Source organism: Pan paniscus, chromosome 19 (assembly GCF_029289425.2).
Source record: "Pan paniscus chromosome 19, NHGRI_mPanPan1-v2.0_pri, whole genome shotgun sequence".
In the NCBI taxonomy this organism is placed as follows: domain Eukaryota; kingdom Metazoa; phylum Chordata; class Mammalia; order Primates; family Hominidae; genus Pan; species Pan paniscus.
This window is the reverse complement of record NC_073268.2, coordinates 85,308,257-85,333,790: the sequence shown is the minus strand read 5'-3', so window position 1 is coordinate 85,333,790 and position 25,534 is coordinate 85,308,257. Positions and strand designations below refer to the sequence as shown.

Genomic DNA, 25,534 nt, shown 5'->3' with positions numbered 1-25,534 from the left:
TCCGTATAGGGATGTTCGGTAAATTGCTTTAGATAAAATTATATGAGTAAATTTATTATGTTTTATGTCAATAATCTAAGATGTTTAAATATTATCTTTTATGTCACCTTAATTTATTTTGTGACTTGAATTTTAAAATATTTCAGTAAAACTAAATACAAAGGAAAAAATAATATGCATGTTGGGTTGGATGAGGTGTTCAACACAAAATTCTTTTGGGATAGAATTGCTTTTACTTTTTATTCATAAGAAAGGACAACCAAATTTCCTGTTTTTTCTTAGTATTATATTATTTGCCAAGAAATCTTGATGATTTTTGCTGCCATTGTTATACTTTGTAATCACTTTGTTTCTTTTATTGTAGGAAATTCTTTTTCCACTATTTTTTTTATTTTGGTTAATATTAATTAGCATGATGCATCCAAATAAGAAATATGAAGAAGTGCCTAATATAGAACTCAATCCTATGGACAAGTTTACTCTTTCTAATCTGATTCTTGGATATACTCCAGTGACTAATATTACAAGCAGCATCATGCAGAAAGTGTCTACTGATCATCTACCTGATGGTATTGTGAGCTTATATATATATTCTGTTTATAATATTAAGCCTGTTCAATATTTATCAGCTTGCTTTATTGAATGAATAGCAGTCTTAACACTTAGAGATGTGTTCCTCCACCAAAGTCAGTTTTATAAAAATACTAAAATTATTTAATTCTGTTGCCTTATTTTTCTTGTGAAACATTAATTTATATTCTTGGTGGTAGGAAGCATATTTTATGTACTTTTATATTTAATTCTTAGACCATTTATAAAATAGTTTAAATATACTTGTATAAGATACAAGCTTTGATGGGCTATTTCATTTTGATTCTGACTTTCATATAATTATGAAGCTAGCAATGTTTAGCTGAATGTGGTAGCATGTGCCTGTAGTCCCAGCTACTCAAGAAGTTGAGGTGGGGGGATCCCGTGAGCCCAAAAGTTTGGGGCTGCAGTGAACTATGATCATGCCACTTCATTCCAGCACTCCTTACTCTGGGCAACAGAATGGGACCCCCATCTATAACAATAAAAAATTTAAAAAGGAAGCTAGAAATATGTGATAAAGACTGTAAAGCAGTCACCTTTTCAGCTTACCATGCTTGTTTATAGAAGTGTATGGTGTAAACTGAAGAAGTACCTAACTTTGGAGACTACAACTATGACTATGGCTAAGTCCCTAACTCTGTTTTATTTATTTATATATATATTTTTTGTAGAGATGGGATCTTGCTATGTTGCCCAGGTTGGTCTAAACTCCTGGGATCAAATGATCTTCCTCCCTTGGCCTCCACCTAAAGTGCCACCTAAGTCTTTTTTCTCAATGTGCACTTCTCACAAAGAAATGAACTAGAAAACAGTGTAAGCAGTGAAGTGCCACTGAACTTAAAGTGGCTGTGAGAGAACCTAAAGCAAAAGCTGGAGAAAGTGACAGAAATTCTTATGCTATTAATGATTAAACAAGGAAGTGCTAAATTGTAGAAAATGACAGATTAGCATGTTATTTTTTGCCATATGGGATAGTTGTAATTAGCTTATATGTCATCGCATTATTGGATTTTATGTCATTGAATGGAAAGTGTTAATTATACAGTCAGAAGCCAGGTAACTTTTATTCCATTGGTTTCTTTCTCTGGCTATTTCTATTTAATATTTTGATTAAATACACTTCTTGTTATATGGTAGTGTATCATATTAGGTACAAGTAGTATAGATTACCATGAGAATTTAGTGTACAAGCTCAAAAAGCTGATTAAAAATGTTGAAATGAAATTCATTGGTAATTCTGAGTAGGAGGAAAGAATATAAACCAAAGAAATATGAGGCCGGGCATGGTGACTCACGCCTGTAATCCCAGCACTTTGGGAGGCCGAGGTGAGCGGATCACCTGAGGTCAGGGGTTTGAGACCAGACTGGCCAACATGGTGAAACACTGTCTCTACTAAAAATACAAAAAAATTATCCAGCCATGGTGGTGGGTGCCTGTAGTCCCAGCTACTTGGGAGGTTGAGGCAGGAGAATTGCTTGAACCCGGGAAGCGGAGGTTGCAGTGAGCTGAGATTGTACCACTGCACTCAAGCCTGGCGACAGAGCAACACTCAATATCTCAAAAACAAAAAACAAAACAAAAAAAGAACAAACAAACAAACAAAAAACAACTAAGTCAATGTGTATTAGATGCTAAAATAGTGTATACATATACACACTTTTTTTAGACTTCTGTATTTTTAACAACAGAACTATCTGAAAATGGGTTATGCATACATACATAACATGACTGGTAGGATGTTGAACTAACACCCTCTTTATTCATGTAAATCCTGGAGTTCCCTGTCCCTCTTAAAAGGCCTGGAAAATCTATTAATTAACATTTAAGTAATACTTTAGAATCTACGAAGCATTTTTTTTTGTCTTTTTCTTCTTTTTTTTGAGATGGGATCTCACTGTCAAGCTGGTTTGCAGTGCTGTGATCTCAGCTCACTGCAGCCTCTGCCTCCTGGGCTCAAGTGATACTCCCGCTTCAGCCTCCTGAGTAGCTGGGACTACAGGTGCACACCACCACGCCTGGCTAATTTTTGTATTTTTTGTAGAGACAGGGTTTCACCATGCTACCTAGGCTGGTCTCAAGCAATCTACTCCTGGACTCAAGCAATCTACCTGCCTCCACCTTCCAAAGTGCTGGCATTATAGGTGTGAGGCACCACATCCAGCCTACAAAGCATTTTGATGTTTGTTACTTCACTTGTTCTTCACAACAACCCAGTGTCATCAGCTAGGCATTGTAGATAAGGACACTAAAGTCTGAAGAGTTCAAATCGCCTGTCTGTGCTCACACAGTTAATACATGAAGACGTTAAGTACTAATTCTATATTCTTTCCATTTCACCACATGTTTGAAGCTTCTGTAGTGAAAATTAGTTGCTTGTAAACAAAACTACAAGAAAATATTTAAAAATTAGTCTTATCTGATGAGAAAGAATGATTACAGTATTTTTTCCACTTATCTCCTAAGAAAGGAACAAGCAATATTGGATTTGAATGACAATTTTTATTTAAGGAGGAGTTGTGTCATAGTTACTAAAATGCCTATTTAGTTTCTGAGAAGGATTGTGGAATTTTCTTTATAAGAAATATTTAAAAATAAAAAATTCATATATTTACTAAAAAGTTATTTTTGTGCAGGTACACTGGCTCATGCCTGTAATCCCAACTAGTCCGGAGGCTCAGGTGGGAGGATCACTTGAGGCCAGGAGTTCAAGACCAGCTTGGGCAATGTAGTGACACCTCATTTCTACCAAAATTAAAAACAAAAAATTAGCCAGGCATGGTGATGAGTGACTATCGACCAAGCTCTACTCCAGAAGCTGAGGTGGGAGGATCTCTTGACCCCTGAAGTTTGAGTGCAAGATCCAATGCACTGCAGGCTGGGTAACAGAACAAGGCCCTGTCTCTAAAAAAATATAAAATAAAATAACGAAGTTATTTTTTAGTTTAACTTCGAGATAGATAAATGAACTGCATTACTAATAATTTTTATAATTTTATTGCTGCCTGAAATTAGTATAATTAATTGAGGTTTTGAGAAACAGCAATTTCTTGAAGAAATATGAGTTCTGCATATTGTTTTATACTATCATATATTTATAACATAAGTATAACACTGACACATTTCTGTAATCAAATGACAGCTGAGTAGTGTCTGCAACATTGTACCATTTTATTATTTATTATTATTTTGTTGGAAGAATTGTCTTCTTTTTGTTTGTTTGTTTGTTTTGAGACATGGTCTCACTCTGTTGCCTAAGCTGGAGTGCAGTTGCTCAGTTATGGCTCACTGCAGCCTCGACCTCCTAGCTCAAATGATCCTCCCACCTCCGCCTCCCAAGTAGCTGGAAGTGCAGGCACACATCACTACTCCTGGCTAATTTTTTTATTTTTTGGAGACAGAACCTCACCATGTTGCCCAGGTTGGACTTGAACTTCTGAGCTCAAGCAATCCTCCCATCTTGGTCTTCCAAAATGTTGGGATTACAGGTGTGAGCCACTGTGCTTGGCCTGTTTTCATTTTTTAAGAAGTAAATATAGCAAAAGTGTTTATAAAATATTCCATTCATCAAAATAATTGTAAACTTGATCTACTGTATTGTGGTATTTTAATTTGTGAGCTAACTATACTGTTATGATATCTTACAGTCATAATTACTGAAGAATATACAAATGAAAAAGAAATGTTAACATCCAGTCTCTCTAAGCCGAGCAACTTTGTAGGTGTGGTTTTCAAAGACTCCATGTCCTATGAACTTCGTTTTTTTCCTGATATGATTCCAGTATCTTCTATTTATATGGATTCAAGAGGTAAATAGCCCTACATAATCATTGAAGATCAATTAAATGCATATCTTTGCTGCTTGCAGTTCATAGTCAAAATTTTATATAGTTCAATATTGGCATTTTCAACTATTCTTACTTGTTCCAATAGGAAAACTGAGAAGTATAGCATAAAAATATTTATTTATAAATACCTATCTACTTCTACACATAAAACATTTATATATATATCCATTTTGATTTAATACATTTATATATATTAAATACAGTAGCATAAAGCAAAATTGCATTTTGGGTTATATGACTTTCTAAATCTCTTTTTTTCATGGAATTGTTTTTACTTGTGGTATGTACAAATCTTTAAAATCTTAAGGTCTTCTACTAGTGAACTTGATTAGTTTTATATTTGAAACATGGGAAACAACCTTTGGTTGTTTAAATCTATGAAGAAATTTTATCAACCACAAACATTTATTGAGCAATGTTAAAGTCACTATGCTAAATACTGAATTTGTGACTTTATTTCAAAAAGCCCTTCTGAAAATTCTTTTTTCCTGTTTGCTTAACTTTGACTTTTCCTTGCTTCTGGAAGTGCTTTAGAGCTAAGTCATGTAGAATGATTTACTTTAAAACAAAAAAGTAACTTGTTTTAAATAACTACAATTAATTTCTTTCTTTACATTTTTATTCATTTACTATTTAGTATTCTAACACATATAACTTTTATTTCAAAATTTCAAGTAAATGATCAGAAATCTTGTAAGTATTGTTTACCTTTGAAAGTCAGTAGCTTATTTCTTTGGTCCTGTAAAGATTGATTGATTATATTGTTTTGGTAGGTATCTCTCCATATAATATCTTTAAAACAATGCACTTGCATGTTGTACAGAATCTTAGATCTCATATTCTTCCCCCCATAGCTGGCTGTTCAAAATCATGTGAGGCTGCTCAGTACTGGTCCTCAGGTTTCACAGTTTTACAAGCATCCATAGATGCTGCCATTATACAGGTAAATATGATAAAGGAAGAAATACAAAAACTATGCCATTTTAAAATAAATATTTCCTTATTCTTTACAATAGTATTTGGTTTGACTACTGTCAAATGTACAAAATATGTAACCTACTACAACTCCTTTGAGAAAAAAGATAAAAAAAGAAGTCATATTTTCTGATTTGGTACTTTTTGTTGTGTTTCATATTTTAGCAGAAAAACTGGCCATGAAATTTATTTTTAAAAATCTTACTTTTGTGTCTGGGCTAGATAACAGTAGATGAAGTTCCCTTAGGATTCAAACTATTCAAATTAACCATATTTCATTCTTCCGTGTTCTGTATGGATCTGTGGCTTTTTTTTCCATTTGCCCTTTCTAATTGAATTTACTATGCTACAAAATTTACTATGCTACAAAATATTGTAATTTCAAAATGTATATCAACCATCTTGTCTGCTAAACAATACGTTTAAAGTATGTATGAATAATGATGGAGCTGGAATCAAAATCTGAACAGGAGTCTTGTCTCTGTTGTTACACTGCTATGTAGTAAAATGACTATAATAATAATACTTTACTTGACAGCATTGTCGTAAGAACCAAATGAGATGATTTATGTATAATTGTCTTGTAAACTTTTGTAGTACAGTATAAACATATTAGGGACATGTAATATTGCACAAATTCAATAATACAGAAATTTAAGGTAAAGATAGTGAAATACAGATCTATTACATTGATGATGTTGTATCACCTATTTGTATTTTGGCCAAAGTTTTTAGCCATCCACAGCACAGACCACACTGGATGAATAGGCAGGATAGATTTCAATTTAGGCATTAATTGGAATGTTAGAAGTATTATGTGGCATAAATAGTTTTATTATTTGGTCTATATGTGCTAAATATATAGACTTTAAAGCAGTAGAAGGGCGTGGTATTTAGAAGAACGTTTTTTAAACAATCATAGGAATGGTGGCACTAATAATCAGTCCTAAATTCCTAAATTTTGAAGATGTATATTTTTACTAAGATACATATAATTGTCTGCTTAAGATGATAATTGTGCGATTTTATTTTATTTGACAAATTATTTAATCAAAATTTATACACTTACTGACTTTAAACTTTAAACTTTATGGTATACTTTTAGAATAAATTGAATGCAATATTCTACTCAGAATTATGATATTGGGGTCACTCACTTTATTTCAGGTATGTAGCTTTTTGAGGATTGTATTTGTACTAGGTTACTGACCAAATTTAGGGATATAGCTGTCCCGTTTTACTAGGGGCTACTATCATAACTAAATTAATTTAATGTATTTACATTTTCTAATTATAGTTGAAGACCAATGTTTCTCTTTGGAAGGAGCTGGAGTCAACTAAAGCTGTTATTATGGGAGAAACTGCTGTTGTAGAAATAGATACCTTTCCCCGAGGAGTAATTTTAATATACCTAGTTATAGCATTTTCACCTTTTGGATACTTTTTGGCAATTCATATCGTAGCAGAAAAAGAAAAAAAAATAAAAGAATTTTTAAAGATAATGGGACTTCATGATACTGCCTTTTGGTATGTTATTAAAAATTTATTACTTAGTATAATTAAAAATTGTATTAAATATACAGATTTTCAAAATTGTAATTTTGATATTTACCTAACTTGATGATGTGCTTATCCTGTTTTCTTACAATGATTGCCTTAGTCTTGGAATTTGAGATTAGTCAAGAAGTTTCAACAACTAATTGGCTTCATTTAACATAAGGGATGAAGAATGTCAAAGCTTGTGTTGACAATACATGTTTAAATTTTATTTCACATTTTATTTGAATCATGGGCACACTCCATGTATATTTCAGCATATTTCAATATACTCCACATATATTTCTGTGTATTTCAGAGTTCAGGAAATGTGAAATCTTGGAACATTAGAAATTAATTGCTTGTTACAGTTCTTCCATAATATAGCATATATATAATATTAAAAATTTAGTTACAGTGATTAAAGTCTGTATATGTGGTATATGGACTTTTTTTCCCTCGAAAGTTTTAGTTATTTGGGTGAATTAAGATGAATATGGAAATAATTTTAGAGAAAGAAATGAGAAAACCGTGTTTTCACTAGTGACCTTTAATGTATCAGCATTTTTGTACAGTGATAATTTTACAAAGGCATGCATTTTTATAAATAATTCTAAGTGTAGTTTCCTTACTCTTTTCACTATGTAATGAAGTTCATTCTGGGGGGAAGGTTAATACTGTGCATGTGAGCTGTTATTATAGTCTGTTTTACAAAATTTTATTCCAATTAGCCCAATGTAACAATTAATCATTAACACTTTACATAATGGAATTATTGTATATAACATATTTCCTTTGCTTGTTTTTCTTTCATTTGTTATTTTAGAAATTATTGGTTTTGGATTATTTTTTGAGACAGGGTCTTGCTCTGTCACCTAGGCTGGAGTATAGTGGCATGATCATGGGTCACTGTGGCCTCAAACTCCCAGGCTCAAGAGATTCTCCCATCTCAGTCTCTCAAGTAGTTGGGACTACAGGTGCATGCTGTCATGCCCAACTAATTTTTAATTTTTTTGTAGGGACGGGGGTCTTGCCATGTTGTGCAGGCTGGTCTCAAAGTCTTGGCCTCAAGTGATCCTCTCATCTTGGCCTCCCAAAGTGCTGGGATTACAGGCATGAGCCACTGTGCCTGGCCAAAGGATTGGTTTTTAAAATTTATTGGGTTATTAAAGTATTTTATGGAGAACCGGTAGCTGGAAGAATTTAGGCAAATCATTCTCTCAGGGTCTCAGTTTTGCCTCAGTAAAATGATGGATTCAATTTTGATAATTTTGCTACCTTTTTAGCCTTAACTCAGTGATTTCATGACATCATTAAATCCTGAGCTAACTTGAAAAAATATGTAAAATAAAACTTAATACTGCAGCAATTCCATTGAGCTCTGATTTGTAAAGAAGTCTTGAGCAAAAATAGTGAATTCATTACTGATCTTGTTGATTTCACATTGTGTAATTGTAGTAATTATGTCATTGATTAGTGAGGTAAGGTAGCCTTTATTGTTTATAGTTACAGAAGCCATCAGAGGTTTAATTGTAGCACATGCCATAAAAAAAATTGTTATCTTGACTCATTAAACTCTTACATTTTAAGAAAATCAGAGACATTGTGTGCTATTGAACTTTTGAGAATATTAGATTTAAATTAATTATGAATTACTATTCATTTTGAAAGCTTTTTTAACTCTGGAAGATAGTATTTTTTACCAGATTACACTTTTACCTATCACTTAACCAATACTATATTTTTAATTACTTATAAGACTATTAATTTTTAGTACATAAGCATACACAGAAATGAACAGTGACTTAATTTTAAGAATAAAATGGCTAAAATCTAAAAATTTTGTTTAAAATGATTTTTTTTAACTGGTTAAGCCTATGCATTTGACCATAAATATATCTGTATTCTCATTTTAGGCTTTCCTGGGTTCTTCTATATACAAGTTTAATTTTTCTTATGTCCCTTCTTATGGCAGTCATTGCAACAGCTTCTTTGTTATTTCCTCAAAGTAGCAGCATTGTGATATTTCTGCTTTTTTTCCTTTATGGATTATCATCTGTAAGTATTTTAACTTGTGATAGGAATAAAGAACTGTCAAAATGTTTGATAACATAGCAAAGTCTTTTTCTTCAGTTTACTTATAGTCAATTTGCCATGAAAGACAGATTTTACTAATTAATTGATAAGTGACTTAATAAATAAATGATGTGGCATCACTGTATCCCTGTATTTTTAGTAATGTTACAAAATAGTTTTAGATTTAGATTTAGCTTTTGTCATATGATGTATTTCACATACAACTCCTCTATCTGTTGTCTTTATATAATGATGTATATAATTAAGACTGTCAAGTATTGGACTATTTTTGTTTGTCTTCATGAAATCCTTACTCTTTCAAGTTAATTTATGCTCCAGGATGATGATTTTTAAAGATACGTCTTTGCAAATGTAACTCTTTAGCAGTCTTGATATTCATTTGATATATTGGCTGAATGAGGGGTTTTAATGACCAGCCTTTGTTTTAAGTGGTTCCATCTTCCATTCTGATTGGTTTATGTGCCCACCCTGTATCAGTTGTTAAATGTTTTGGCTATCATTTCTGCTCTTTAAAATAATAAATTGCAAATAACTAACATACTTCCATATGTAATTGCCTGGTTTTTTTTTTAATGTTTAATTTTACTTTTTTGAGACAGGGTCTTGCTCTGTGGCCCAGGCTGGAGTGGAGTGGCACACTCATGGCTCACTGCAGCCTTGACCTCCCAGGCTCAATCAATCCTTCAACCTCAGCCTCCAGAGTAGCTGGGACTACAGGTGTGTGCCATCACACCTTGCTAATTTTTGTGTGTGTGTGTGTATATATATATATATATATATATATATATATATATATATTTTTTTTTTTTTAGAGTCGAGGTCTTCCTAAGTGTCCAAGTTTGGTCTTGAACTCCTGGGCTCAAGTGATCCACTTGCCTTGGCCTCCCAAAGTGCTGGGATTACATGAGCGAGCCACTGCAGCAGGCCTTCTGGTTTTTTTTTTTCCTTTTAAGCTGTTTTTTTTTTTATCTTATGAATAAATTAAGTTTAAAATATGGGTCTTGTACTTAAAATTTTTGTTGATTTATTATTTTTTCACATATTTTATGCATCTTACTGCAGAAACACATGGCTATTTATGGTTTCTGTAATGTAGAGGTGGTCATGTTTACCTATGATACAGATAAAAATACAGTATTTAATATTTGTTAGTTTAAGACCAGATGTGGTGGCTCACACCCGTAATCCCAGCACTTTGGGAGGCAAGGCAAGAAGATTGCTTGAGGCAAGGAGTTTGAGACCAGCCTGGGCAACATGGTGAAACCCTGTCTCTACAAAAAAAATACTAAAATGCTGGATGTGGTGCCCCACGCCTGTAATCCCGGCTACAAGGGAGGCTGAGGTGGGAGGATCACCTGAACCCAGGAGGTGGAGGTTGCAGTGAGCCAAGATGGCACCACTGCACTTCAGCTAGGGTGACAGAACAAGACCCTGTCTCAAAAACAAAATCAAAACAAAAACACAAAAATATTTGTTAGTTTAAATTTTTAGAAGGTATATCACTATTTGTATGAAAATAAAATATCTTACCATAGCATTTAGAAATTATAGTTGTATTTTTATGAATGCATTTTTCATGAAAATAGCTTGTTCTTTCAGAAGCAAACTTTAATTTTGTTTTCATACTAGTATATATGAACATTGCACTAACCTTAATATTTGTATTTTATAGGTATTTTTTGCTTTAATGCTGACACCTCTTTTTAAAAAATCAAAACATGTGGGAATAGTTGAATTTTTTGTTACTGTGGCTTTTGGATGTATTGGCCTTATGATAATCCTCATAGAAAGTTTTCCCAAATCGTTAGTGTGGCTTTTCAGTCCTTTCTGTCACTGTACTTTTGTGATTGGTATTGCACAGGTAGGTAATATATTAATCTTGCATTCACTAAATATTTTCTTTCTGTTTTATGTAGCTTCTTATACTACCATGAATACTACCTTTGATTTACCAAAAAAATTATTTTAAAATTTTAGCATGAGAAAGAAATGATTTCTAGAGTATATTTTATGTCTAGTTTTATTTATGTTTGTCCAATTTTAAGTTTTTAGTTAAATGTTCTGTTTATAAATTTTTTACTTTTTACTTCAGTGTATCTCAGTAATTTATTTCACTGCAGAAACTCAGTTTGATAGTAATGTGTTTAAATGTCAAGTAATTCTTATTGCCTATGGCCTGGTTATATTGCTATCATTTGTACATTTATCTCAGAAGAATGCATGGGAGAAAATTGTGTGTGGAGCAGAACAAATTTACCGTGAGTGTAGTGGTGGAATAAGTAGGCCTGGTGGATTTTGTTGGCCCAGGCTTCATGGAATTGTCATTCAAAATAACATTCAGACTTACAAATATTATTTTTATTAGTCCTTACAGGAGTAGTTAGGTTCTAAATGGAAGAAGGCTTATAAGAAATGGCTTTGTAGTGGAACATGAATTTGGCTAATGTACAAAGAAAAAATGTAATTACTAAATATAAGAAATTACTCATGTTGGTTGGATAGAAGTTCTGATTTATGAGATATAATTAAATATTGAGTTAATCATTTTACTTTTTTGAGACCTGAGAATGATTGTTATACATTTTGAGAGTTCATTGAGTCCCCGAGTCCGCGTTCTCTAGGAACGAAGAATTATAGATTCATAGGTTTTTGTTGTGAGTGGGATGGCCTTTCAGTGTCATTGAATTTATCTTCTTCATTTTATAAATGAGAGAACTAAAGCCTAGAATAGTATAATTAAAGCGTATTCACTTAATGGCAGGGCTAGGACCTAAATGAGGCTTCAACCTCCAGTACATTTCTCTTTCCATGCTATCACAAATATCTACTATGAATACTTTAATAATTGTGTTAATTAATCAAAATACTTGCTTTCTTTTCACTATTGGAAAGATGCTAACCATAATTTTATTCCCTAATACTTAATTTGTTTGGCTTTCATATGGATCATAACCCCTTTGTTTGCATTTGTTATTATTAATATTGCAGTTTGTTTTTATTCCATTTGTTAGTAATTACATTAGAATTAAATGCCCCTAGAGTGAATATATCCCAGTTAAAGAAGCACAACATTAAAAACATGATTGAAAGGAATTGGTTTGATAAACTTACATTTTTGTAAAGTCTTTATTGTTTTCCTTATAAATTTATATTATTAATTTGGTCAAGTGTTTAATCTGTTAAAAGGCCCAGTTGGTTACTATCACTCTGGATATGCTAAATAACTCTAAGTAGTGTTAGCTTTTGCTTGTTTTTGTCATTTTTATGTAATAAAGTTAGTGTTTCTATTTTTCAGGTCATGCATTTAGAAGATTTTAATGAAGGTGCTTCATTTTCAAATTTGACTGCAGGCCCATATCCTCTAATTATTACAGTTATCATGCTCACACTTAATAGTATATTCTATGTCCTCTTGGCTGTCTATCTTGATCAAGTCATTCCAGGTATGCAGATGGTTTTTGAATTTTACTTTAAAGATTTTTAGGCTTTTTTGCCCACATAGGGTCAGCTTAATTTTAAGATTTTTTTTCCTAACCAGGGTACCCTAAGTCATATTCATTGTTAAAGCTTTTAATTTGACTTTAAATAAGTATATTTTGTACCTTAGGCTGTAGCCACTAGTGAACATAAAGAGATCGTGTAAAAAGAGAGCAGTTTTGAAAGCCTTAAGTCTCTAGTTGATCTTACCTTGGTCCTTCTTTATATCAGTCTTTTTTAATTGAAGTATTTTATTTTACCCTCTAAGGTCTAAAACTATGAAGTGATCTTGTAACTCCTACCATTTTCTTTATCTCCTGTCCACATCTATAGCCAATATAGCAAACTCCTATAGATTCAATAGTAATATTAAGTATTGAGCATATTTCCTTTTCCACTTGTATTCCTCATTACCTGTGTCTGTATTCTACACCTGTACTGTCCTGTATGGTAACTACTAGCCATGTGTGGCTTTTAAAATTTAAATTGATTACAATTAAATCAATTAACAATTTATTTTTTTCAGTAGCACAAGCCACATTCCAAGTGCTCAGTAGCCATATATGGCTGTTAGTTACTAAATTGCATGGTGCAATCTAGATGTTCTGTAGAACATTTTGACCATTATAAAAGTTGTATTGTGTAATACTAGTCTAGACTAGAGGTTCCCAACCCCCAGGACACAGATCTTACTAGCTGCCTGTGAGGAACTGGGCTGCACAGTAGGAGGCATGTGAGTGAAGCTTCATCTGTATTCACAGCTGCTCCTCATTGCTTGCGTTACCACCTGAGCTCCACCTCCTGTCAGATCAGTGGCAGCATTCAATTCTCATAGGAGTATGAACCCTATTGCGAACTGCGCATGTGAAGGATCTAGGTTGCATGCTTCTTATGAGAATCTAATGCCTGATGATCTGTCACTGTCTCCCATCACCCCCAGATGGGACCGCCTAGTTGCAGAAAAACAAGCTCAGGGCTCCCACTGATTCTACCTTATAGTGAGTTGTATAATTGTTTCATTATATATTACAATGTAATAATAATAGAAATAAAATTCACAATAAATGTAATGCATTTGAGTCATCCTGAAACTATCCTTGCTCCCTGTCTGTGGAAAAATTTTCTATCACAAAACCAGTCCCTGGTGCCAGAAAGGCTGGGGACCAGTAGTCTAGACCATTGCAGTATCTCTCATCTAGTTACATACCTCAAGTCTGTCTGAGCACTTCACCCCTTTTTTTGAGGTTTTATTATTTTTTAATAGATTTTTGGGGAACAGGTGGTGTTTGGTTACATGAATAAGTCCTTTAGTGTTAATTTCTGAGATATTGGTGCACCTATCACCCTAGCAATGTACACTGTACCCAGTGTGTATTCTTTTATCCCTCACCCCCCTCCCACCTTTTCCCTGAGCCCCCATAATCCATTGTATCGTTCTTATGTCTTTGTGTCCTCATAGCTTAGCTCCCACTTATGAGTGAGAACATACAATATTTGGTTTTCTATTCCTGAGTTACTTTACTTAGAATAATGGTCTCCATTTCCATCCAGGTTGCTGCAAATGGCATTATTTTGTTCCTTTTTATGGATGAGTGTATTCCTTTGTGTGTGTGTGTGTGTGTGTGTGTGTATGTGTGTGTGTGTGTATCACATTTTCTTTATCTAGTTGTTGGGATGAGCATTTAGGTTGGTTCCATATTTTTGCAATTGTGAATTAATTATACTGTTATAAACGTGTGGGGAAGTATATTTTTCACATAATGACTTCTTTTCCTCTGGGTAGATGCCCAGGAGTGGGATTGCTGTATCAATTGGTAGACTTACCTTAGTTCTTTGAGGAATCTCCACACTGCTTTCCATAGTGGCTTTACTAGTTTACATTCCCACCAACAGTGGAAAAGTGTTCCCTTTTCACCACATCCATGCCAACATCTATTATTTTTTGATGTTTCGATAATGGCCATTCTTGTAGGAGTAAGGTGGTATCACATTGTGGTTTTGATCTGAATTTCCCTGATCATTAGTGATGTTGAGCATTTTTTCATGTTTCTTGGCCATTTGTATATCTTATTAGAGTTATCTATTCATGTTCTTAGCCTACTTTTTGATGGGATTGTTCGTTTTGTTCTTGCTGATTTGAGTGACTCATAGATTCTAGATGTTAGTCCTTTGTCAACATATATATATAGTGAAGACCTTCTCCCACTCTGTGGGTTATCTGTCAACTGCTGATTATTTCTTTTGCTATGGAGAAGCTTTTTAGTTTAATTAAGTCCTATCTATTTATCTTTGTTTTTGTTGCATTTGCTTTTGGCTTCTTGGTCATGAAGTCTTTGTCTTTTTTCTGATGTTATCGTCTCAAATTTTTATGGTTTCAGGTCTTAGATTTAAGTCTTTTATCTATCTTGAGTTGATTTTTGTATAGGGTGAGAGATGAGGATCCAGTTTCATTCTTCTACGTGTGGCTTGCCAATTATCCCAGCACCATTTGTTGAATAGGGTGTCCTTTCCCTACATTTGTTTTTGTTTGCTTGCTGTTGGAGCAGTAACAGTTCCCAGAGGAATGCCAAGTACTGATAAAATCAATTGGAATCCTCTGTACTTGGCATCAGATCCCTTTGAAATGTGGCCAATCTAGAAGAAGAGTAGATATTTGAAAAAAATGAGGAGTGTAGGTATTTTGAGAGGGAAAAGGGAGAAAATGGAACATGTTGTCTGGGCAGTTACCACTGTATGCCCTTCCTTCCTTCCTTCCTTCCTTCCTTCCTTCCTTCCTTCCTTCCTTCCCTCCCTTCCTTCCCTTCCTTCCCTTCCTTCCCTTCCTTCCCTTCCTTCCCTTCCTTCCCTTCCTTCCCTCCCTTCCTTCCCTTCCTTCCTTCCCTTCCTTCCCTTCCTTCCCTTCCTTCCCTTCCTTCCTTCCTTCCTTCCTTTCTGTCTCTCTCTCTCTCTTTCTTTCTTTCTCTTTCCCCTTCCTTCCTTCCTTCCGTCCTTCCTTCCTTCCTTCCTTCCTTCCTTCCTTCCTTCCTTCTGACAGGGTTTTGCTGTGTCTTTTTTGAGACAGGGTTTTGCTGTGTCTTCCAAGCTGGAGTGCAGTGGCACGATCACAGCTCACTGCAGGCTCAGCCTCCTGGGCTCAAGTGATCCCCTTGCCTCAGCCTCCCAGGTAGCTGGGACTACAGGCATGCACCACCACATCTGACTAATTTTTTGTATTTTTTGCAGAGACAAGGTTTTGCCATATTGCCCAGGCTGGTCTCAAACTCCTGGGCTCAAGCAATATGCCAGCCTCTGCCTTCCAAAGTGTTGGGATTATAGGTGAGAGCCACCATGCCTGGCCTCATTGTATACCATTTCTAAGTCTCATATTTCTATCCTGTTGTTTTGTTGCTCTCCATAATTCTGTAGTCTTTTCCATGAAGCATATCCACTTTTCTAGTTGCTACCTATTTTCAAAGATCATTTAAGATGGTGCCCATTCAAGTCTTCAACACATTCAGCCTGTGTTGTGTTCTTGCCATTTGCTATCTACTTGTACTCATAAAGGCATTAGTTCCTTTAGCATAGAAAATGTGCTTTATTCACCTTTACCTCCTACTCAGCAATTCTGAAACTATTTATGGGCTAGAATTATTTATCAATAAAACTTTGATTCATACAATATTGATTTAATACAATACAGCTAATCTTTATTTACTTATTACTTTTCAATGACAAATGAAAATTATATATATTTATTGTGTACAACGTGATGTTTGGAAATATATATATGTTGCGTAATGGTACCTAAACTTTAGATGCAGGTTGTCATATGTTTGAAATGCTGTCTTTATGATTTAAAAACTAATCATGATAACTCAATTTTTTAATGTTTATTTTTCAGGGGAATTTGGCTTACGGAGATCATCTTTATATTTTCTGAAGCCTTCATATTGGTCAAAGAGCAAAAGAAATTATGAGGAGTTATCAGAGGGCAATGTTAATGGAAATATTAGTTTTAGTGAAATTATTGAGCCAGTTTCTTCAGAATTTGTAGGAAAAGAAGCCATAAGGTATGGTTCAATCTTTGGCAATTTAGGTATAAGAACTGCTGATGAAACATTTAAATCCTATTCTTTAAATATGTATGTAAATATGGTATATTAGATTTGGTACATATGCCATGATTTTAAAACATTAGTAAGGGCTACTTTTCTCTTTTTCTTATTTTCTTTGCAACCATTTAGAATAAAGTTGGTGCTAGGTTTGAAATTTTATGTTTCTTTCTTTCTGTTTTTTGAGACAGAATCTCGCTCTGTCACCCAGCCTGGAGCACAGTGGCACAATCTCGGCTCACTGTAACCTCCACCTCCCAGATTCAAACAATTCTTGTGCCTCAATCTCTCAAGTAGTTGGGTCTACAGGCATGCGCCACCATGCCTGGCTAATTTTTGTATTTTTAGTAGAGACAGGGTTTCACGATGTTGGCCAGACTGGTCTCGAATTCGTAGCCTCAGGTGATCCACCTGCCTCGGCCTCCCAAAGTGCTGGGATTATAGGCGTAAGCCACCACACCTGTCCCCTGAAATTTTATGTTTGGATGGAAAATTTTAAAAGTAATAAAACCTGATGTTTATGCAATTAATGTTTAAAGCTTTTCCCATTATGTAGACTGAAACATGATAAATATTAACTATATAATTTTGTTCATGCTACATTGTTTTATACAGCATATTAAATTGTCATCTGTTAATTTCATAGACTTTTAGGGTTTGGGGCATAATTAGAACATTTCATTACTTTAATTTTTAAGAACCAAAGAAATTCATTACTATTCCTTGTTAGGTCAGTCAGTACCAAATTTAGAAATAAAATTAGGTGAAAGAAAAGAAATAAAATAAAATGAAATAAAAAAGTGAAGCATAATGTTTTTTAAATTTAAGAAAAATGTAAAAATTCCAGAGAAAGTCAAAATACTTAAGATGTAATTCATTGGCCAGTGGCCTGCTTTCTCAAGGGTAAATTTTAACTGATTAACAAATCATTTCCTTAAAAAAATATGAAAAAAATAAGGTAGAATAAGAAAATCACTTCACATGTGTTAATGGTTTGAAATTTGTGCTAACATGAAATGACATCTGGTTTATATCCCCCTTCACTGATGTAACAAGTGTTTGATAATCAGAAATGAAAAAAAATCCATAAATTGCTTCAATCAGATTCTTCACTTAGTTTTAGAAGTTGGGTTGGCATGAAAAATGAATCAATGACGCTTACAATGGAAAGGAATACTATGCTTTTCTCTTGTACCTTCTTTAAAATAATTTTATAGTTGATCCCTGAAAAATACAAGTTTGAACTACACCAGTTCACTTATACGTGGATTTTTTCAGTAAATATATTGGAAATTTTTTTGGAGATTTGTAACAATTTGGAAAAACTCGCAGATGAACTGTTAGCCTAGAAATACCAAAAACAAATGTTAGGTATGTCATGAATGCATAAAATATTTATAGATATTAGTCTATTTTAACATTTGCTACCATAAAATATACACAGATTATAGTAAGTTATGCTTTATCGAAGCTTAATGTACACAATACTGACAGACCTACATTATGCCAATGCCCAGTTGAGAGAAATGTAAACAAATGTGAAGATGCAGTATTAAATCATAGCTGCATAATATTAACTACAGTATTACTGTACCACTGCAATAATTTTGTAGCACCTTCTTTTGCTGTTATGGTGAGCTTGTGTGTTCCAAGTATATACTTCGAATGCCATGTGACTCAATTATCTCCTTGTGAGCTGTTCATCTCTCCAGTAAATTGCATATCATGATAAAAAGTAATGTCTCAGTGTTCTTGCTTATTTTTTATCATGTGTAGTGCAATACCGTAAGCCTTGAATAGCATCATGGGATCCATAGGAATTGCCACTAGTGATGCTGGAAGTGCTCTCAAGAAGCAGAGAAAGGTCATGACATTATAAGAAAAAGTTGAATTGCTTGTATATACCACAGATTGAGGTCTGTGGGTGTGGTTACCTGTCATTTCAGATAGACTGTGCATCTTGTTCATCTTATAAATAGATGATGTGAACTGACGGCATTGATAAATACAGTATAATAATGTAAATATATATTTTTTCCTTATAATTTCTTAACATTTTCTTTACTCTAGTGTACTTTATAAAAATACAGTATTTAACATGTAAAACCTACAAAATATATGCTAACCAACGGTTTATGTTATCTGCAAGACTTCTTATCAATACTTGGCTATTAATAGATTAGTTTTAGGGGATTAAAAATGTTATATGTGTATTTTCAACTATGTGTGGCAGTTGGCACTCCTAACCTGTGTTTTCAAGCGTCAATTGTATTTTCATTATCAACATTATTTGGTTCATTGTTTTAGTAGGAAAGTACTTTATTATTATTTTATTATTCTTATAAAATGTGATAGCATTGATAAAAATATGCATGGTAAACACACATACTTATAAATTGCTTTAAATACTTAAAATATAAAACTTTATATTTCAGAATTAGTGGTATTCAGAAGACATACAGAAAGAAGGGTGAAAATGTGGAGGCTTTGAGAAGTAAGTAGTTTTCCTAGTATTCAGGCCATAGTATTTAAAGTACAAATAGAAAAATAATTTGCATAGCTTGTGGGAAATTTAAACTTCTCTACCATGATTTTCTGTCTTGCTTTTATTTTATTTTATTTTATTTTGAGATGGAGTCTCGCTCTGTCACCCAGGTTATAGTGCAGTGGCGTTCTCTTGGCTCACTGCAACCTGTGCCTTCTGGGTTCAAGTGATTCGCCTGCCTTAGCCTCCTGAGTAGCTGGGATTACAGGTGTACGCCACCATGCCCAGCTAATTTTTGTATTTTTGTGGAGACGGGGTTTCACCATGTTGGCCAGGTTGGTCTCAAACTCCTGACCTCAGGTGATTCGCCCGCCTCAGCCTCCTAAAGTGCTGGAATTACAGGCATGAGCCACTGCGCCCAGCCCCTGTCTTGCTTTTTTGAGATACTTTCGTTTATGTGATTAATATTCAAAATAAAACTAACAACATGACATTTGTAAAAGTAAAATGTAGTATCTATTAAAATGAAAAATACTCAATTATTTGAATAAGGCTATGTCCTTGTTTCAGTTTATTATTTTGCATGTATATGCAATACATGTTAGTTACTTTCTGAAAAATTCATTTGGCCTATCGTAGGGTTTTTCAACCTCAGCACTACTGACATTTTGGTCCTGATAATTCTTTGTTGTGAAGAACTGTTCTTTAATGTAGAATGTTTAGCATTGTGTCAGTGTGTTAGTCAGTCCCCAGAACCAATAGAATACACACACACACACACACACACACACACACACACCAGTATGATTGTAGGGTAGGGGATTAGGGGAGGTTTGTTTTAAGTAATTACTTCATGAGATAGTGGGCCCTGGTAAATGTAGAAATCTGTAAGGCAGGTTGGAAACTCAGGCAAGTGTTGAAGTTTCAGTCTTGAGCTCAAAATTTGTAGACAGGCTGACAGGCTGCACACTCATGTAGGAGTCTGTTACATTCTTGAAGCAGGACTCTTCCAAGGAACCTGTTTTTTCTCTTAAGGCCTTCAACTGATTGGATAAGGTTTACCATTATTATCAAGACTAATCAAGTTTAACTCAGATGATTATAAAAGTTAATGACATCTACAGCAGCTTCTACATCAGTATTTGACCAAATAACGGCACCATAGCCTAGCCAGGGGGACCCATAAAATTAACCTTCACAAGCAGCATCCCTGGCTTTGATCACCAAAGAGAGAAGGAGTTCTGCCTCAAGAATGAAACAGATTCTTGCATGAGTTTCCAGCCTGTCAGCCTATGAATTTTGGACCCAAGATGGCAACTTTAACTCTTGCCTGAGTTTTCAACCTGCCCTACAAATTTTTGGGACTTACTAGACCCCACAATCTTCTGAAGCAATTTCTTAAAATAAACCTTCCCTAATCCCCCAACCCCACACTCATACTTGCTCCATTGTGTGTGTGTGTGTGTATTCTGTTGGTTCTGGAAACTGACTGACACGCTGCTAAACATCCCTGGCACACTGCTAAACATCCTCTCCCAGTTGTAACAACCAAAAATGTCTCCAGTCTTTACCAAATGTCTTCTAGGAGGCAAATTAATTTATTAAGAAGAAAGTAGGTATAGTGGTATACTAATAGGGTTTTAGTTTGCATTTGCCTAATAACTAATGTTATTAATCACCTTTTTATATGATTATTGGCATTTGGAGGTTTTCCTTTATGAAATGCCTATTCAAGTTCTTTTCACATTTTTGTTTCAAGACCTTTGTTAGATACAGGTATTTAAATATTTGATCTCAGTCTGAGGCTTGCCTTTTAATTCTACTAGCAGTGTCTTTTGACAAACACAAGTCTTAATTTGAATGAAGTCCAATTTATGAATCTGTTCTTTTATGGTTACAGTGCTTTTCACGTCTTTTTATTCAACATTGGAGATTATATATAGCCTCCAATGTAAGTTATTGGTACAACTAGTTAAGTATAATTATAATTGTAATAACAATTACAACTAATTGTTTCTAATGCAAAGAAGCAAGAGAATGAAATAAAAGGCATCCAGATTGGAAAGGATGCAGTAAAATTATTTGCAGTTGACACAATAATCTATTTTTAAAATCTTTTAGATTGACAAAAAATAATAGTGGAACTAAACAGTGAGTTTTGCAAGATGATAGGATACATGATAAATAATGGAAAAATCAATTGTATTTCTATATGTTACCAACACATAATTGGAAATTAAAATTAAAAATAGCATTTAGCATCAAAAAATATGCTTACAGGTAAATAAGACAAAAATGTAAAAGACATATCCTGATAAGTACAAAACATTGCTGAGAGAAATTAAAGAAGATTTAAATAAATAGAAATACCACGTTCATGGGGCAGAACACTTAACGTTTAGTTGTTGAGTTCCCTTTCTTATTTTAACTTAGATTATTGGCCTTAGGATCTGAGACTTTTTCCTTCTTGTTTTATATGTTAGCCTTCTTAGTCTAGTTTTTGTTGTTTGTTTGTTTGTTTCTGAGACAGGGTCTTGCTCTGTCCCCCAGGCTGGAGGACCGTGGCACAGTCTTGGCTTATCATAGCCCTGACTTCCCAAGCTCAGGTGATTCTCCCACCTCAGCCTCCCGAGTAGCTGGGACTACAGGTGCCACCATGCCCAGCTAATTTTTGTATTTTTTGTAGAGACGGGATTTCGCCATGTTGCCCAGGCTAGTCTCGAACTCCTGGGCCCAAGTGATCCTCCCACCTCAGCCTCCCAAAGTGTTGGGATTACAGGCACGAGCCACTGTGCCTGGCCAGCCTAGTTTTTTGATAAGCCATTTCTGCTTCATCATTTCAGGTCCCCATCTCCTGTCTTCCTTCTTTCCTTTACATACCCATTCAGTGATATTGCTTCATTAAATCTAACCTTTCAAGCCATTTCTATACTATTGGTTAATTTCTTGTTTTTTTGCCAGTTTATTTAAATGCCTATAAATATCCTTGGGAACAAATTTTTGTTTAATTCCATTGGTTCCATTGGTAATTCCCAAAAATTGGGACACAGAAAATTCCCAAATATTTTGTATACTCTTAAATCTTACTGTATGAACAAATAAAGTTTATTTTTATTTACTTTCGTTACTGTTTATATCATTGACTGTAACAAAGAAGCTGTTATACCTGCTATCAAATATGCTGGTAACTTTAAATATGTATTTATAGATATAGTGCCTTGAAGATTGCTCAAATATTATGAATTATCATGCATAGCTGAACAGACATAAAAATTACATTTGAGTCGTCTTTTTTCCTGAACTAGATTTGTCATTTGACATATATGAGGGTCAGATTACTGCCTTACTTGGCCACAGTGGAACAGGAAAGAGTACATTGATGAATATTCTTTGTGGACTCTGCCCACCTTCTGATGGTGAGTTTTCTGTCTTAAAGAAAAAAAAACTTCATTATATATTCTTTAAATGTGTATTGAATAATTTTTGTCAATGGGACCAACTTCTGTATCTGTAAAGGTGTTTTCTTTTTTCTTGACTATACACATTTGGTTGTTTTTAGTAGAAGATAAAAATGATTCTATCATGTTTAATAAAGTAAAAAGGATCTAATTTTGTACATATTTCTATACATATACACATGTAGATGTGTATGTATGTGTTTTTATTCATCATTTTCAAGGGAGGATAAATGAGTAACTTATTGGAAATTAAATCAGAACTATAGACTATTTGAGGTTGAGAAAATAAACACAAATATCTAAATACACAGCAATAGTTCAGCAGGAAATAATTGGAAATGTTCATACTATCTTCTAAAATAGAATTTTAGAAGCATACCTCAAAAGTATAATTTTGATATGTGGTTGTTCAGTAGGTGAGAATTCATTATAGTAGCTCCATATTTTGACAGTAACCAAATAGAGTGGCAGTACAATAAATATTTTACTTTACAAAAGGGCTGAATTGTATTGAATCTGCATTTCAACTCTTTAAATGTTATTTAACTTTTAAAATTAGTTTGATTTTGTTCTTTGTCCTTAGTTGTATCACTCTTTGATGGTAGTCATAATATCTTACATTTGTATAAGAATTTATGATTTTTCTCATGATTCTTCATAATGTATGATTGTTTTAATTTTCACTATTAAAACAATGAATATATTAGTGTTCACTGTATAAAAAAGGAAAGCTGGAATTTAAAGAGATTAAGTAATTTGGCCATGACCACACAGCTAGTTAGGATAAAATTTATAGTTCTTTAATCCCTCCACTATTGCACAGTGTCTAGAAAATTGTTACTGGAATACAAGTGTAAATAGTATATCAATAGATATTTATGTTTAGTGTCAAACTTTTACTTTCTTGCTTTTCCCACTATGTTATATGACCTGTAAGTGATGGAAAATGAGATTGAAATATAAGTGAATGCGGATCACCAATAATATTGAAGGGTGTGTTGTGCCTTGTAAATTTATATTAATTTTTACCTTATATGTCTGTTATAACCAAATAACTAAGTTATCAGGATACTTCAAAACATATACATTATAAAATAATTAATGTACATTTAAATATATATTTTGCTTTTAGGGTTTGCATCTATATATGGACACAGAGTCTCAGAAATAGATGAAATGTTTGAAGCAAGAAAAATGATTGGCATTTGTCCACAGTTAGATATACACTTTGATGTTTTGACAGTAGAAGAAAATTTATCAATTTTGGCTTCAATCAAAGGGATACCAGCCAACAATATAATACAAGAAGTATGCTATTCATATAGAAATCTTTACTTTTATTTCCTGTAATCAATAACCTTTTGTAATGACTTGTGCAATAAAAATACGCTTGAAAATCTAAATATAACACTTGTTCTGAGCCAGCAAACAGAAAGCTATTACAAAGAATTAGACAGAATTTGGAGTAAATGTTTTAGCACACATAAAAGTTTGTTTCATCTGGAGGATGCTTGCCTGCCTTATTCCTCCCTTCTCTTGCTCTCATCTCCTCTACCCCCTCCCACTTCCACACATACATTAAGAGCCATCACAGTGATCTCTTATTCCTTCCCTACCACCCAAGAAGGCACAAAATTAAAACCTTTCCCTCAAGAATCTTGTTACCTGTTGTTTTCATAATTATATATGAGTATATGTCAAAGGCAGTTCCATGCTAAAGGATCATTTTTAAAGTTGATATTAAAATTATTTAAAAACCTATGTTACTTAAATATTTAACACATTAAAACTTAAAATTAAAAAGTAATATGGATAATTATATAAATGGTATGATTTTTAAAATAACATTGTTCATGCTTTACTTTTACAGGTGCAGAAGGTTTTACTAGATTTAGACATGCAGACTATCAAAGATAACCAAGCTAAAAAATTAAGTGGTGGTCAAAAAAGAAAGCTGTCATTAGGAATTGCTGTTCTTGGGAACCCAAAGGTAAATAAATATTACTTTTACAGATGAGCTCATTTTAAATTATGTCGAATTAAAAAGCAGGTTGTAGAAAGATATAATACATTATGTAAAGGTTAAGTGTACATAAAATGCTGTATGTTATTATGGATATAATCATAGTAATGAGATTTTAAAACTGAAGTCAGAAAGATGTATAACTTTTTTAAATTTTAGTAGCTGTCAAGGTACTAAAGGTTTTTGGTTACATGGATGAATTATATAGTGGTAAATTCTGAGGTTTTAGTGCACCCATCTCCTGAGTACTGTACATGGTACTCAATATGTAGTTTTTTTTATTCCTCACCCCCTTCCACCCTTTCCTTTCTGAGTTATAACATCTTTATGATAACTGGTTACTTTTAGGAAGGAGAATGGAAGAATAGACTTTAGTTATGACTGCCATGTTTTTTTTCTTTCTTTCTTTCTTTCTTCTTCTTTTTTTTTTTAATTTGTAGACACAAGACCTTGCTATGTTGCCCAGGCTGGTCTTGAACTGGCCTCAAGCGATCCTCCCGCCTTTGCCTTCCAAAGTGTTGGGATTACAGGCATGAGCCACCACGCCTGGCCTCCATGTTTTATTTCTTTAAAAAATGATCTGAAGAAAATGTGGCCAAAAAATAACATTGCTGAATTGGAATGGTAGCTATAATAGTATTACTCTCTTGTTCTCTATAGTTTAAAAAATATTTGTTATAGTTAATAACAAAAGTTAAGAAATAGAACAAAATCAAAGGAGTGATTCAGTTTATCACTGTCCTGCTTTGATTTTGTATGTATTTGTTTTATGCTGTTCTCTGTCATAGAGACAGAGAAACAACTGATGTACCACTTTACACAGGGCATCAAAACTGACAGGTGCATGCATGCAGCTAGGATGATCTCCTATTGATCCCCACCATCCTGCCACATTCCCTCTTGCTGTTGCAGCTGGGGAATGATTCTGGATCCTGGCTTTATGTTCATTAGT

At 33.7% G+C, this 25,534-nt stretch overlaps 1 protein-coding gene across 2 annotated transcripts in view; it reads left to right on the top strand.

The window, feature by feature from the left end:
* ABCA5 (ATP binding cassette subfamily A member 5) overlaps window positions 1–25,534 on the top strand; it is an 81,572-nt gene that overhangs the window by 14,591 nt on the left and 41,447 nt on the right. For both annotated transcript variants that reach the window (XM_063599365.1, XM_003808943.6), the window contains 12 exons: window positions 365–569; window positions 4,240–4,401; window positions 5,295–5,383; window positions 6,713–6,942; window positions 8,868–9,009; window positions 10,721–10,909; window positions 12,344–12,491; window positions 16,406–16,574; window positions 19,052–19,110; window positions 22,407–22,517; window positions 23,692–23,867; window positions 24,430–24,549. In XM_063599365.1, coding sequence (XP_063455435.1) covers window positions 365–569; window positions 4,240–4,401; window positions 5,295–5,383; window positions 6,713–6,942; window positions 8,868–9,009; window positions 10,721–10,909; window positions 12,344–12,491; window positions 16,406–16,574; window positions 19,052–19,110; window positions 22,407–22,517; window positions 23,692–23,867; window positions 24,430–24,549 — 1,800 coding nt within the window. The remainder of the gene's footprint in view (window positions 1–364; window positions 570–4,239; window positions 4,402–5,294; window positions 5,384–6,712; window positions 6,943–8,867; window positions 9,010–10,720; window positions 10,910–12,343; window positions 12,492–16,405; window positions 16,575–19,051; window positions 19,111–22,406; window positions 22,518–23,691; window positions 23,868–24,429; window positions 24,550–25,534) is intronic.